Genomic DNA, 16,750 nt, shown 5'->3' on the forward strand with positions numbered 1-16,750 from the left:
CCCAACTCTATCTCGGACACAATACGACAGTCTTGAAAATCCCATTACCCCTAGTGAAATTGAACTGGCATTCAAATCCCTCAAACCAAACAAACGTCCAGGACCTGACGGGTTCTCAGCCCTCTACTACAAAAAATGCTCCCATGTATTAACTCCCATGCTGACAGAAGCATTCAACTCCCTTCTCAACAATCAATCTTTTAGATCAGAAACCCTTGCAGCAATAATAATGATCCCTAAACCTCAGTCAAATGACTCTGCCTGTGCAGATTATAGGCCAATATCTATTAAATTTAGAGATAAAACTACTAGCGAAAGTTATGGCATTTCGGCTGAATAATATAATTGGTTCCCTAATCAACAAAGATCAAGTAGGTTTTATCACTTTGCACCAAGCTTCAGATAATGTCCGTAGAACAGCCCTATTGATCCAAGCAGCTAAAACTAGACAAATACCTACATGCCTTGTATGACTAGACATCAAAAAAGCTTTTGACACGGTATCATGGTCCTATTTATATTTCGCTCTACAAAAATTGGATTTTGGCCCCCACTTTCTAAGCTGGGTTTCATCATTCTATAATAAACCCAAAGCTTATGCTAAATATGCAGGATACAAATCTGACATGTTTGATATAGAGGTACACGCCAGGGATGTCCTCTCTCCCCACTCCTATTAGCCCTATTAATTGAACCCCTTGCCAAAACCATTCGTGCAGATCCCTCAATCAAAGGTATAGAATTAGCAGGTCATCAACATAAGCTTTGCTTATTTGCTGATGACATCTTAATTTTTATGACATCCCCCGCATATTGCTGCCCCTAATCTTATCAGCAAATTAGGCCAATTTGCCCGAATATCAGGTTTAAAAATAGATTCACAAAAATCTACAGCTCTAAATATTTCTTTATCTCCAGATACATTACAGCAAGCGAAAAAGTCCCTCCCTTTTACTTGGTCATCTACACACCTCACTTATCTAGGTATTACTCTCACTCCTGATCTTACCAACATATTCTCTGCTAACTATCTCCCACTATTACGAAAAATTACAAATTACTAATTATCTAAAACCATGGTCTACTCTCCCAATATCATGGATAGGCAAAAAACAAAATGTCATACAAATGACTATACTTCAAAAAATATTATACCTTTTTCGTGTTTTACCCATTCCAATACCCTCATACTTCTTGAGAAATCTTCAACGCAAAGCATAAGCATTTATATGGAACTCTTGCTTACCCTCGCACACACTCTTATCTCCCAAATTGAAGGGTGGACTAGGCTTTCCCAATTTTACCACCTATTTCCATGCCGCACAAATAGCGAATATCCCCAAATATCATACAAAACATAAAATCCCTCTTTGGGTAGCAATTGAAACAATTGATAGCAACCCAACATCCTTACCTAATCTAATATGGTCTACCTCTTCTGACCATAAAATAATTGAAAATAAAATAACCAAATTTGGGATAAATTTAAAATAACCAAAGGTTTGCAATCTCCACATACACCTTTTAATATCTATCAGAAACCCCAAAATTTTACCCAGCCCACATATACCCTAAAACGTTCAAAAAATTAACTTGGAACTAAAAATCGACATTTCTGACTGGAATAAAGTCTGGACCAATACAAAAAAAGTCTTCTCAAAATATAATTGCTTTGGAAACAAACTATAAAATAATCATGCACTGGTACTTGGTTCCTGTTAAAATTGCAAAATATGCTCCTCAATGCTCCCCATTCTGTTTTCGTTGCTGTGGTGGCCTGGGAACGCACTTGCATACATTCTGGGATTGTCCGAATGCAAAAAAGTTCTGGAATGAAATTTTCCTCATGGTATCTAAAATATTTAAAGCGGTGGTTCCCCCTTAAAAACAACTTTTTTTTATTCCACTGCCCCCCCACATTCCATCACGATTAAGGCTCTTATTATTTTTTTCCTGCTGTACATACCTTAGTACAGCATATTCACCCGTGCATCCGGGTTGCGAGTCCCGCGGGAGTGGGCGTTCCTCACATGCTGTTGATTGAGGTTTTGCCCAAAAACGAGCTCTCCCCCCGTCGCGTAACCCGCTTCACGATTGGCGAAAGGAGCCGAACGGCGATGCGCATGCGCAGTATAGCGCCGACTCGCCATTCGGCTCCTTTCGCCAACCGTGACACGGCTTACGCGACAGGGGGGAGCTCGTTTTTGGGCAAAACGTCAATCAACAGCATGTGAGGAACGCCCACTCTGATGAAAAAAGTCATGGGAGCTTTCTCTCTGTGGTCACTAATCAAGGAGGTGTGATTACTGTGTGTCTAAAACCCCTCAACACCAATCAGTTCAGTTTAGTTTTACAAACCACCACTGCCATGTATTGGCTCTGAGTCTCTGTACATCACATAAGCAGGAAACCGCATGCAAAAACGAAACTGTAGGTACATTTATATGATTGATTTTTATCTATTTTTAATCATTTTTAAAAGGAATCAGTTAACTATTATGTCTCTATACCCTGTAAACAGTCCTTTCAGCAAAAATAATTTTTTCCTTTACAACTCCTTTTAATGTGGATAACGAAACCAAGGAAAGATGGAAAAATCTCCAAAAGGCATCAAATTACAGATTAGACATTCTTATAATATGTCAAAAAAAGTTAGATTTTATTTCCATCATTTACACTTTCAAAATTACAGAGTTAATATCTTGTAGTGCCCCCTTTGGCAAGCATCACAGCTTGTAAACGCTTTTTGTAGCCAGCCAAGAGTCTTTCAATTCTTGTTTGAGGTATCTTTGCCCATTCTTCCTTACAAAAGTCTTCCAGTTCTTTGAGATTTCTGGGCTGTCTGTCACGCACTGCTCTTTTAAGGTCTATCCATAGATTTTCAATTATGTTGAGGTCAGGAGATTGTGAAGGCCATGGCAAAACCTTCAGTTTACGCCTCTTGATGTAATCCCCCGTGGATTTTGAGGTGTGTTTAGGATCATTATCCATTTGTAGAAACCATCCTCTCTTTAACTTCAGCTTTTTCACAGATAGCATCAAGTTGCCATCCAAAATTTGTTGAAATTTTATTGAATCCATTTTTCCTTCTACTTGTGAAATGTTCCCTGTGCCACTGGCGGCAATACAACCCCATAGCATGATTGATCCACCCCCATGCTTAACAGTTGGACAGAGGTTCTTTTCATTAAATTCTGTGCCCTTTCTTCTCCAAACGTACCTTTGCTCATTCCGCCCAAAAAGTTATATTTTAACCTCATCGGTCCACAGAACTTGTTTCCAAAATGCATCAGGCTTGTCTATATGTTCATTTGCAAAGTTCAAACGCTGATTTTTGTGGTGAGGACGTAGAAGAGGTTTTCTTCTGATGACTCTTCCATGAAGACCATATTTGTACAAGTATCTCTTTATAGTGGAATAGTGTACCACAACTCCAGTGTCTGCCAGATCTTTCTGGAGGGATCGTGCAGTCAAACGTGGGTTTTGAATTGCTTTTCTCACAATCCTGCGATCTGTTCCGTCTGATATTTTTCTTGGTCTTCCAGATCTTGCTTTAACTTCCACTGTTCCTGATGACTGCCATTTCTTAATTACATTCCGAACAGAGGATATTGACATCTGAAAACGCTTCACTATCTTCTTATAGCCTTCTCCAGCTTTGTGAGCGTCAACTATTTTCAGTTTCAGTTTTTTAGACAACTGCTTAGAAGAACCCATGGTGCTGATTGTTGGGGCAAGGTCAGATGATTCTGGGCATTTAAAACCTTTGAGATTGACATCACCTGGTCTTCCCAGACGATGATTGAGAACAATCCATGACACTGGCAGGTCTCAGCTTTGCAAAGGGGGCAGTGCATGCTATAAATTCTGCAGGGTGCCCAAACTTTTGCAGACGCCATTTTTTTTGTTTTCTGTTATTTTGAAAGAGTAAATGATGGAAATAAAATCTAACTTTTTTTGACATATTATAAGAATGTCTAATCTGTAATTTGATGCCCTATGTATTGTCTAGATTTATTCAGTGTGACCTATGATTGCTATACATTACCATGTATGCTAAACTGCTAATATTAGGTATTACTTTACACTGTCTAGACTCTACCTGTTGAGATTCACATCTATTTTACCTATCGATTTTTTTATCATGTGCTTGCTATACCCTCTTTGTAATCAATAAATATGTTTAATATGTTTGGAGATTTTTCCATCTTTCCTTGGCTTTGTTATGCACATTAATACAAATTTTTTCCTGGGGTGCCCAAACTTTCGATCCCCACTGTATGTCTGGAACTAAGTGTATGAGCACATATTTACATATTACATTTTTCAATTGTTTATATTAACTTAACATTTCATTTTCGAGTTGATTACCTGTTTATGTAAAATATCTAATCTTCAGATATGTATAATTCCATCCAATTTATTATCCTATACTTAACTAATGTTACCATTTGTTGTAACTATTTATTACTAATTGTAACTGTCTTTATTTAATATTCAATAAACAAAATTGACAAGAAAAAAAAAAAGCTCTCACTCTATTTTAAAAGTTTTTGCCTTCAGTGCTACTTTAAATATTTGGGTAAGCTAAAGTTAGGCATACACCTGTTGTTGTTGTTGTGTTTTTCATTTGCTTTATTTTCTACACTAACACTAGAAGTCTAGTCCCCTCTAAGCTCTGTTAACTACCCTTTAAAGCAGTGGTTCTCAACCTTCTAGTGCCGCGACCCCTTGATAAAACTTCCCAGTTGTTGGGACCCCCAACATTAAAATTATTTTCATAGCGTGGGTTGAAAGCACCCAAGGCAAGACCAGTAATTTGCGCCTCTAACCCACTGACATTTAGCGCTCTGAGTGCCTTCCACTTGTACAGTATTAAAACCCCTTATAGTACATTTTAGGGTGTACCACTCTTTCTCTTGGTTCTCCTTTCGTTCCCTTTCATCTCTCTCTATCCTAATTCCTTGTTTTTTTCCCCCCATCCCTCTCTAACTGTCTTTCTTGCTCTCCTTTTTTTTTTGTTTCTTTTCTTTCCCTTTTTCTTTGTTCCTCCCCCTTTTATCATCTCCCTTCTTGGGAGAACAGTGCAGGCTTCAGGAACAGCCCAGGATCTGGTGACCCCTGGCAAATCATAATTTGACCCGTATTCCCTGGGTGCTTCGGTCCAGTCACGTGATCTACCAAGTTGCTGGCGTCCAGGAGAAAGCAGCCACAACGGCTGTAGAGCCTGGGCGTGGGTGGTGATGCCACCCATAGAGCGTCAATGTCCACCTCTACACTGAAGCGGGGACACGATCACGTGACCACAACGGAGCGTCCTTGGATTAAGTAAGCGTACACATCTTTCCTTTTACAGGGTAGCTGGCATGGGGATTATAGTTGGAGTAGGTTTAGTTCTTCTCTTTGGAAGCAGACAGGTTAGGAACAGTAGCAAGCAACAAGGGTCTGTAGTGTTACACATGCATTTCCAGCATAACAGATCAGCTTCACAAGTAGAATGCCCAAGAAGCTTTAGATGATCACTAGTTGGTTAAGTGTCCAACTCAAGCCTGATTTTCTACAAAGTAGCACAAAGTGTGGTCAACCTTTGCCTATTTTATCAGTACAAAGCTCATAGGCATGCGCACAGGGTGTGTCAGGTGTGCCCAGGCACACCCTAATCACCCTGTGCAACATAGATTCCCCCTACTGCCCTAGTTCCCCTTGCATCGCTGCTGGCTTCCTTCCTCTCCCAGCAGCTGGTGCTGCAGGGATGTTTTAGGATGAACAGGGGAAGGGGCCGGTAAATATGTAATTTACTGACTTCTTCCTTTTCTGAATGAACACAGTGGGTGATCGGTAGTCTGTGTTTGAGCTTTGGGGTGCACACCCTAATGCAATTAGCTGCGCACACCTATGACAAAGCTACCTTGGCTTGCTCTAATTTCATGTAAATGTTGTTTTAACAATGGACCATTATGCAGGTTAAGGACCTTGCCCCTTTTTTGCGATTCGGCACTGCGTCGCTTTAACTCACAATTGCACAGTCGTGGGAATTGGTGTCATTTTCTCCCACAAATAGAGCTTCCTTTTGGTGATATTTGATCACCTCTGTGATTTTTTTATTTTTTGCGCTATAAACAAAAATACAGCGACAGTTTTGAAAAAATTCAATATTTTTACTTTTTGCTTCAATAAATATCCCCAAAATATAAATATAAATATAAATAAATATATATACACACACACATTATAATTATATATATATATATATATATATATATATATATATATATATATATATATATATATATATATATATATATTTTTCCCTCAGTTTAGCTGATGCGTATTCTTCTACCTATTTATAGCGTTTACAAAATAGGGGATAGTTTTATGGCATTTTTATTAATAATTTGTTTTTTACTAGTAATGGCGGCGATCAGCGTTTTTTTTAAATTTATTTTTATTCGTGACTGCGACATTATGGCGGACACTTTTGGGACCATTGTAATTTTCACAGCGAAAAGTGCTATAAAAATGTACTGATTACTGTGAAGGGGTTAACCACTAGGGGGTGCTAAAGGGTTTAGTGTGCCCTAAGGGAGTGATTCTTACTGTAGGGGGGCGTGGCTGTAGGCATGATTTCGCTGATGGTCGTTCCCTATATCTGGGAACAGATGATCAATGTCACTGCCACACAGAAGAACGGGGAAGGTGTGTTTTACACTCGCCTCTCCCCCGTTCTTCAGCTTCTGTGACCGATTGCGGGACACCGGCGCGATCGGGTCCGCGGGCGCAGTCACGGAGCTTCGGACCGGGTTGCGAGCACGGCGCTGGGCTCTTAAATGCAACGTACAGGTACGTGCCTGTGCCCTTCTGCCAACGTCAATCGGCGTTAAGGGGTCCTTTAAAGCGGAGGTTCACCCTAAAAAAAAATTATCTCCCATCCAGCATACTTGCGTCAGCTACAGTATGCTTTTTTTTTTTTTCTCGCTGTACTTAGTTTAATTGTTTTTCTTTTCTTCTTCCTGCGGGGCAATAGGCGTTCCTATGAAGGGGCGTAGATGATTGACGTGCGGCTAAAGCGTGTCACGCTTTCCGAAAATAGCCGGACTAGGACTCGGCTCTTCATGGCGCTATACAGCGCCTGCGCACAGACTAGGAGCTGACTGCGCAGGCGCCGTATATAGCCGAGTCCTAAGTCGGCTATTTTCGGAAAGCGTGACGCGCCTTAGCCGCACGTCGATCATCTACGCCTCTTCATGGGAAACGCCTATTCCCCCGCGGGAAAAAGAAAAGATGATCAACGATTAAACGATAAGTACAGCGAAAAAAATACTGTAGCTGACGCAAGTATGCTGGATGGGATAGTAGATATTTTTTTTAGGGTGAACCTCCACTTTAAGTGGTTAAACAATAGGACGATATAGTCAGTGTTTCAGTTCAAAAACTCTCTTCCAAGTACCGCTATCAGAGGAAAAACAAATTTGCATCCACTTTTTTTCTGTTTGTTCAATGTGTAACAATTAACAAGGCACTTCAGTACATGAATGCAAAGGGCAACAGTGCATCACTACTCCTGATTACCTGTCAGACAGCCAGAATATTGAGTGATTTGACGTCAAGCTGTAAAGACCAGCCTACCTAATTACGTTCATATTTGTGTATTTGGAGACCAAGGCCTCTGATAATTCTGAAAGTTTCCTGTAATGTTTTACTGTTGATGAGTTTACAGCTGGGAAATAAAAATGATGATCTTTTAAATGGCAACTTTCAGAGTAAAGCATGGTTTTATATAGGCTGTGCACTACTGCTGGGAAAAGACAGCTTAGGGAAGACTTATGTATAAATAGCTGGCTTAAGGAAACTCTGAAAGACATTTCATTTTGTAAGCTTTGTGAATCTGAAGGCCTCATGAACACAGGGCGTTAGAAAAAACTATCTGCAAAGCCACTACCAAGGGCAGGAAAAGGCTTCTGTAAAAATTTGCTTTTAGTAGCTCTTTGCATTGGTGTTAATGCACGTTTAGCCATGCTAGCTTTTAGCAGCACTTCTCTGCCTTTATTCCAAATCATTGGTTCCCTATGAGAACCCATTGATTTGAATAGAAATTGGATTATGATGATCCAACTTGCAGTGCGGCTTGTGTGTTGAGGATCATGAAGGGGAACCCTCCCCAAAATTAAAATAAAAACTGGCGTTTTTACCAAACCCTTATCTGAGCACGCAGGTCAGAAAAAGGGGGGGGGGGGGAGACAAGCGAGAGCCTCCCCTCCTGGACCATACCAGGCAACATGCCCTCAACATGGGGGGGTGCTTTGATGGAGACAAGGGCATCTTCCCAACAAACCTGGCCGGTGGTTGTCGGTCTGCAGGGGGCTTATCAGAATATAGAAGCCCTCTTTAACAAAGTAGCCCCCAGTTCTCGGCCCCCCACCCTATGTGAATAAGTACCCCTACCCATTCACCCCAAAAAAGTGTAAAAAATGCTGGGTCTGCCATGTGCAATTACTTATATAGCCATGAGGCTAGGTCACCCGGTCACGTCATCTGGAGGCCCCACCCCCTTGTGACATCACCACTCTATCATGCCCTGGGTAGTGATGTAACAAGGGGGCGGGGTCTCGGATGATGTTACCGGGTGACCCAGCCCCATGGCTATATAAGTAATTGCACATGGCAGACCCAGCATTTTTTACACTTTTTTGGGGTGAATGGGTAGGGGCACTTATTCACATAGGGTGGGGGGCCGAGAACTGGGGGCTACTTTGTTAAAGAGGGCTTCTAGAAATTGTTCATAGAGATATTACTTAAAATCTTACTTTTGAAAAGGGGTGTACTCCTTTATGCTGAGCACTGTGTGTGTGTGTGTGTGTGTGTGTGTGTGTGTGTGTGTGTGTGTTTTTGTAATGTACTGTGTTCTCAAAGTTCTGCTTAAGACCCCTTTCACACTGAAGCGTTTTTACAGCACTTTAGCGTTAAAAATAGCGCTCATAAAACGCTCTCCATGCATCTCAATGGACCCTTTCATACTGAGTTTTGCCAGCAGCATCTTTGGAGCAGCTTTTGGGTGCTGAAAAAAACGCTCCAAAAACGCCCCTCTCCATTGAAATGAATTGAAAGTGCTGTAAAAACGCCTTACCCTTTCACACTGAGGCGTTGCACTGGCGGGGCGTTGAGAAGTCCTGCAAGCAGCATCTTTGGAGCAGCTTTTGGGCGCTGAAAAAAAAAACCGCTCCAAAAACGCCCCTCCATTGAAATGAATTGAAAGCACTGTAAAAACGCCTTACCCTTTCACACTGAGGCACTGCAAAAACGCCCTAAAACGTTGGGGTCTTAGCGGTGCTTTACCAGCACATTGGGATTGCAGATGAGGCTTCGCTCCAATAACTCCCCAGTGTGAAAGGGGCCTTAAAGAGCACATTTTTCAGCAGGCCAATGTTTTCATATGGATAGCTGGCAACATTTGCTAACTGGTCAGGTTACCAGCAGTCATTTTTAAAAACAGTTATATGCATCATCTTGGTTCTTGAGAACATTCAGATAAAACATTTTTACTTTTTTTGGCCTCTTATCTGAGTACAGCAGCTCAGACCTTCACAGCTGCGCCTTTTCTGATACAGACTTTGCCAGCAGTATATGATAAGGGCCATTGCTGATGATGCAGGAATTTCAAAACATTAAAAAGCATATTTTGGTTGTCAAATGACCAACTATGCTAATGTCTAGTATATACTCCTGTGATTGTTGTATATTGATAAACATAGTTATGTTTTATCATTGAAGCACATCTATAAAAAAACTGTATATACTCCAGCCTACCAATCCTTACATGTGTTGGTTGCATTTCTGATGAGATCATCTAGTGTCTTCTGTACTTGCTGAAAATGGTCTTACCTTGAAAAATAATGCAGTGTCTGTCACTTCCTGTGAGCGAGAATGCAGAAAAAACAATGTTATCTATCTTTTGTACGCTACTAATCCCAACAATTCATCACGTAAAGCTTAAACAGACTCTCTCCCCCATTCACGCTGTAATGCGTGGCTGGAGAAATCTTCCGCCGAGGCTATTGTATTCAGACAGCCTCAGCCAGCATCTGTCTGAATACTAGATACTAGATACTTTGGATATTGTTTTGCAGCCGACAGGGCCACCCATGTAGTAAGTTTTGGCTTTCAAGCAGTTTTCCCATGGAAGGAGAAAAAAAACCTGTAAGGCAAAGGCATAATGAGCTAGTATGCATTGCTGAGGGAGCTGACATGTTCCCTCTGCACTTCTCCTGGGTTTGTGGCTCTAGTGCTTTGAGTGGCCGGAGCCATGATGACGTCACTCCCGTGCATGTGTAGTGGAGTCCCTGTTTCGGCAAGGAGCTCTGAATTTCCGGCTGCATCCATCCGACCTTCAGAGTAATGTGCCGATGTCAGCGGCTGCATGCGAGGTGAATACCATTTTTTTTTCATTTTACCTACAAGTAAGCCTTTATAGGCTTTGCCTGTAGGTAAAAAGGTGCAAGCGGGGTATACAACCACTTTTAATGAAGATGAGCAAAAGCAGATATGCTTGAAATTCCAGCCTGCAGCCTCCATAGATGCCATGAAGAAATGGGAGTGTACACAAAGGGACAAAACATTTGTTATTTGTAGGGTTATCAGGTGATAATAGCCTGGTAAAAACAATAAATACCCGTTTTAAGCTGCAATACATTCAATTTAATGTTTTTGGGGTTTAGATGAGTTTTATATTTAACTATTGCTTTAGACCACTAATGTGCTTTTTAATTTTAGCTTTCAGGAAAAGAAAACATTCAAAGCATATTTAAAAGGAAACCGAGTACAGTAAAAATGCCTGAAAATATACAGTGAGGAAAATAAGTATTTAAACACCCTGCTATTTTGCAAGTTCTCCCACTTGGAAATCATGGAGGGGTCTGAAATTGTTATCGTAGGTGCATGTCCACTGTGAGAGACATAATCAAAAAAAAAAAATCCAGAAATCACAATGTATGATTTTTTTAACCATTTATTTGTATGATACAGCTGCAAATAAGTATTTGAACACCTGAGAAAATCAATGTTAATATTTGGTACAGTAGCCTTTGTTTGCAATTACAGAGGTCAAACGTTTCTTGTAGTTTTTCACCAGGTTTGCACACACTGGAGGAGGGATTTAGGCCCACTCCTCCACACAGATCTTCTCTAGATCAGTCAGGTTTCTGGGCTGTCGCTGAGAAACACGGAGTTTGAGCTTCCTCCAAAGATTCTCTATTGGGTTTAGGTCTGGAGACTGGCTAGGCCACGCCAGAACCTTGATATGCTCCTTACAGAGCCACTCCTTGGTTATCCTTCGGGTCATTGTCATGTTGGAAGACCCAGCCTTGACCCATCTTCAAAGCTTTAACTGAGGGAAGGAGGTTGTTGCCCAAAATCTCGCAATACATGGCCCCGGTCATCCTCTCCTTAATACAGTGCAGTCGCCCTGTCCCATGTGCAGAAAAACACCCCCAAAGCATGATGCTACCACCCCCATGCTTCACAGTAGGGATGGTGTTCTTGGGATGGTACTCATCATTCTTATTCCTCCAAACACGGTTAGTGGAATTATGACCAAAAAGTTCTGTTTTGGTCTCATCTGACCACATGACTTTCTCCCATGACTCCTCTGGATCATCCAAATGGTCATTGGCAAACTTAAGACAGGCCTTGACATGTGCTGGTTTAAGCAGGGGAACCTTCCGTGCCATGCATGATTTCAAACCATGACGTCTTAGTGTATTACCAACAGTAACCTTGGAAACGGTGGTCCCAGCTCTTTTCAGGTCATTGACCAGCTCCTCCCGTGTAGTCCTGGGCTGATTTCTCACCTTTCTTAGGATCATTGAGACCCCACGAGGTGAGATTTTGCATGGAGCCCCAGTCCGAGGGAGATTGACAGTCATGTTTAGCTTCTTCCATTTTCTAATGATTGCTCCAACAGTGGACCTTTTTTCACCAAGCTGCTTGGCAATTTCCCCGTAGCCCTTTCCAGCCTTGTGGAGGTGTACAATTTTGTCTCTAGTGTCTTTGGACAGCTCTTTGGTCTTGGCCATGTTAGTAGTTGGATTCTTACTGATTGTATGGGGTGGACAGGTGTCTTTATGCAGCTAATGACCTCAAACAGGTGCATCTAATTTAGGATAATAAATGGAGTGGAGGTGGACATTTTAAAGGCAGACTAACAGGTCTTTGAGGGTCAGAATTCTAGCTGATAGACAGGTGTTCAAATACTTATTTGCAGCTGTATCATACAAATAGTTAAAAAATCATAAATTGTGATTTCTGGAAAAAAAAATGTTGATTATGTCTCTCACAGTGGACATGCACCTACGATGACAATTTCAGACCCCTCCATGATTTCCAAGTGGGAGAACTTGCAAAATAGCAGGGTGTTCAAATACTTATTTTTCTCACTGTGTGTATGTGTATATGTATGTATGTATGTATGTATGTATGTATGTATGTATGTATGTATGTATGTATGTATGTATGTATGTATGTATGTGTGTGTGTGTGTGTGTGTGTGTGTGTGTGTGTGTGTGTTATATAATAAAAAATTAAGTGTGTGGGGAGATTATTTTTTTTTCCCCCCCTTTTTTTTTTTTTTTTAAATAAGCTGATGCAGGTAACCCAGTAGAAAGTATACAGTTGCAGATTATTACTATTATATAATTTTGTAGATGGTGTACTGAAGTGTAAAGGTTTGACTTGTTTTATTATTTTTTATCATTTGGCAGCTTATACAATGAAGAGAGGAATTTGCTTAGAATCAGAGAACGCGAGAGACGAAATCGGGAGATTCTACAAGAAAGACACCCATTCAGTGACCATGCACCCCTTTTTCCAGAACCTTACAAGGTATTTGTGTGCCTAGTCGGACCATTTGTTTTGTTTAAATGTGACATAAAGTTCTGCAGGAACTGGCTGAGATTCGAACTGTTAAAGGGCAGGCTGAATGTACCAAGTTGATCAACTTTGGTACAACCAGCCTGCCGGAATATCTGGTGATAATTACCTTTTCCCAGTGGGGACGGCTTCCTTTTGCTGATTCCACTGTCAACACTGTGTTGATAGCGGAATCGTGCAAATTTATTTTCTGCAACCACAGAAATTTGCACTGTGTATGGCTGGTCTAAGGTAATAGTATTGGTATCTGCATTTGATCAGCCCAAGGACACCACAATTGATGTCCTAGGAGGGGCGCAGGCATGAAGTGGTTTTACCCTTCTAGGGTCTGTACAGCATTTTGTTTTTGAGAGAAATGGGTGTTGAAAAAGGGGTTTTAAAATGAATGGACAAAAATGTTCAGCAGCTGCTTTGATATCATTTGTCAGCCTTCTTTAGCAGCACAAAGAGCTATAACACAAGCTTGACCACCATTCTTAAGACGACAGGAAGATCTTCCTGATTTGGGAACATATTGCATCCAAAACCCATTCGAATTGGTAAAAGCAATCAAAATCCGACAGTAAGTACTTTATTTATTTAGCATTCGCTTGCAGCGTGACCAAATTGACAAATGTATTTTTCATGCACAAATGTCAGCACACATGCAAATATTTTGCTGTCTGTATAATTTATCTGTGTAGTGTATAGGCCATTGATGATTTTTAGGTCTTTCGTCGTTTACCAGTCTGACTGTGGAGTAGGCACATTGGTGGCAGATGGCCAATCATGAGTGATGTGGCTCTGAAATGCTGGATAACGGGACTAAGATTGGATTTACATGAGAGGGACATCCTTTTATTTCCACCAAAAATTACCTTTTGTGTGTGCTTTTTATTTATTTTTTGAATGAATTACAAGGGCTATGTACCTCATACTCTTTCAGATGGGGGATATCTGGGGGCTGTCTTATTCTAAAGGGAGCTTTTAGATTTTTGATAAGCCTCTCTCCCACATCGACACATCCTATTTTGGATGACAGAATTTGGAGTTGATGCCGTTGTCCCCTTCAGAAAATCCAACCGTGTGTACGCTCCCTAGGACAAACTTTTTTAGTTTTTCATCAGACAAATGTTCACTTTGCAAACAGACAAACTTTCTGGAAACAAAAGGCTGATTGTGTGTACAGAAGTCCATCGGACTTAAGTTCAAAGTACAAACACACACATGCTCAGAACCAATGCAAAAGATCAACCAGCAATAGCATAAGTTTCCCAAAGGGTGACACTAAAGAGCAGAAAAACCATGTAATACGTCAATTACGTCTCTATGTTCATGTTTGTTGGCTGAAAAAGTTCTGCCGTGTGTATGTATACCAAGTTCACAGCCAACGGCCTTGGAACAAAAATCCACAAAAAAGTTTGAAGTCCGATCATGTGTATGAGGCTTAAGATTGATTTGTCCAGGTAGAATTCAAAATGCATTGAAGAATAGAAATGTAGCTAGAAACTTTTTTTTTTTTTTTTTCTTTTTCTTATTTTTTTTTGTTTATAGAAAAGAGCTGCCTCTCCAGAAAAAAGTCCTAGTGGAGTAGGGGCTTGCAGAATACAGGTATACTGCATTTTTACCTACTAAGCTTTCTGAAGCAATGTAAGAACTTTTCCAGGAGTAAGTTTACAGTATTTTTAGTTTTTTTTCTCCTTCAAATTAAGACTTGGAAGTCGTGTGTGTGTGTGTGTTTTGTTTTTTTTCAGGACAAACAACTTCTATAGAAACTACAATCCAGAGAAGGAACGCGCAGGAATCTGTGGCAGAGGCTAATACTGTCAGCACTCTGGAGCATAATGCTTGCAGTTCTGCTGTTTCTGACAGCAATGCCACCACAACCACAGTGGATGTGTCTATGGAGCCTGAAGAGGGGCCAAGTTTTGAGACCAGGCCCACTAAAAGCAGATAACTTGCTATTCATCAACGGCCTCAGAAAGACGAGGATATCGTTTGGCATGTTCTGAACAAAATCGCTGAAAAAATATAGGCAATGAATATACACAAGAATACCACTTTGAAATGGCCGTGGTCCCTTTACTCAGGATAGTTTCTGAGGTTTAAAAAAGGCCCTCACCATGGGAATGTTGGTTCCCTTGCCCTGATGCAGCACAAAATGCTTTGCATATATGTCGGCCTGCACTGTCACCACCTGCAGCACCACTACTACCATATCGTTGTCTCCTCTCTTCCTATTATAATCCCTACCCCCCCCCCCCCCCCCCCCTCTTCAGTTCTCCAAGTTTCCATGAAGCCTACCCATACCAGGAGAACATGGTTTAGAGATCACACCATTATGGCATTGCTGTTCCACTGCCATCTCATTTCTTTGAGAAAAGAACACATTGAACAACACATTGCCAACATTTCAGTGAGGATGACCTACTTGCCATGTCCAACTAGTCTGGAAGAAGGTAACAAAGGAAATCTCTCCACATAGGATCCTCATTGCCCTCTTTTATTTCTAAAGGCTCGTACACACGGTCGGACATCCAACAAAATTTCCCTTGGATTTTTGACTTAATTGATTTGTCCGATCACACCCATAGCATACACACGCTCGGACTTTTCTGCAAACTTTTCTAACACTTTCCCAACATCACGTGGTTTTACTTGCTCTTTACCGCCACCCTTTGGTTAACTTCTGCTATTGTTGGTTGAGTTTAACATTGGTTCTGAGCATGCGCATTTGTACTTTGTTCAAAAAGTCCGATGGTTTGCTGTACACACGGTCGCACTTTGCACAATCGGACTTTTCGGAACAGAAAGTTGGTCCGTTCACAGACCCAACTTTTTGTCCGATTGAAGCCAAAAAAGTTGGTCCGATGGAACGTACACACGGTCGGACAAATACGAAAAGTGCCGGATTTTGAAGTTGGTTGGGCAAAAGTCCGACCGTGTGTACGGGGCTTTAGATTTAAATGTTTTGTATTGAAAAGTTTTTTTTTTTTTTAGGCTTTCTGTCCTCCCAGATTACATTCCTTTCCTACCTGGGCCTTTTTTCAATTTTGGAACAGTTGTGAAAAAATAAAAATAAAATATATATTTTTTTTAATTGACAATTTTGCTTGCTTGAGTTTTATTATAAAATAATACTTTTTAAAATGGAACTTTAGTCAGAAAACGTAGTCCTGCTGAATCTCTTCAGGCTGGCCCATTTTGCAGATATAGTTATGCAAAACATTTAAAAATAAGTGTCTTTACTGTTCTTAAAAACCAGTAATGCACTGTCTCCCCCCTGCTCTGCACATGCCCAGTTGCTCTGTTTTTAGGCCTTGTGCAAACTTTTTAGAGGCCGATTTGCTGACAGCCTAAAGATTTACTACTGTTCAAGGGCTCTGTACTTGAGCAAAATGGCAGCCTCCAGCATGAAAAAACAGGAACAATGCTGGAGACAAAATACAGCACGCACAAATTTTGGTAGCTAATTATTAATGTGGAATGTTTCTTATTAAAAGAACATTATTTTCTTTTATCACGTTATTTTGGGTAAAGTTCCACTTTAAGTACGGTCTGGTATATTTGCACTAACAGCTAAAATTTCAGAACAAGCTTGTCTGTAAAATAAAATTCAACATTATGTCAGGTAATGCAGCTCTTGTCATGCTTCTTGCTGCTGCATATACAAGACCTTCAGCTGTCATTCATGGAAGGGATAGCATTCTTTTCCCCTTGGTCTTTACAGAGCACAGTGTAGATGACCAAATAAAAAAAATAGCCTGGAGTTGTGCTTCAAAGTGGTTGCCAACCCTTACATGTACACAGTGAATTGACTGGCCTCAGGTGTTACACAGAGATGAAACAA

At 40.8% G+C, this 16,750-nt stretch overlaps 1 protein-coding gene across 3 annotated transcripts in view; it reads left to right on the forward strand.

The window, feature by feature from the left end:
* AFF1 (AF4/FMR2 family member 1) overlaps positions 1–16,750 on the forward strand; it is a 234,418-nt gene that overhangs the window by 40,520 nt on the left and 177,148 nt on the right. For all 3 annotated transcript variants that reach the window (XM_040326684.1, XM_040326690.1, XM_040326698.1), the window contains exon 2: positions 12,753–12,873. In XM_040326684.1, the coding sequence (XP_040182618.1) occupies positions 12,753–12,873 (121 nt within the window). The remainder of the gene's footprint in view (positions 1–12,752; positions 12,874–16,750) is intronic.

This window comes from Rana temporaria, chromosome 1 (assembly GCF_905171775.1).
Source record: "Rana temporaria chromosome 1, aRanTem1.1, whole genome shotgun sequence".
NCBI classification, from domain to species: Eukaryota; Metazoa; Chordata; class Amphibia; order Anura; family Ranidae; genus Rana; species Rana temporaria.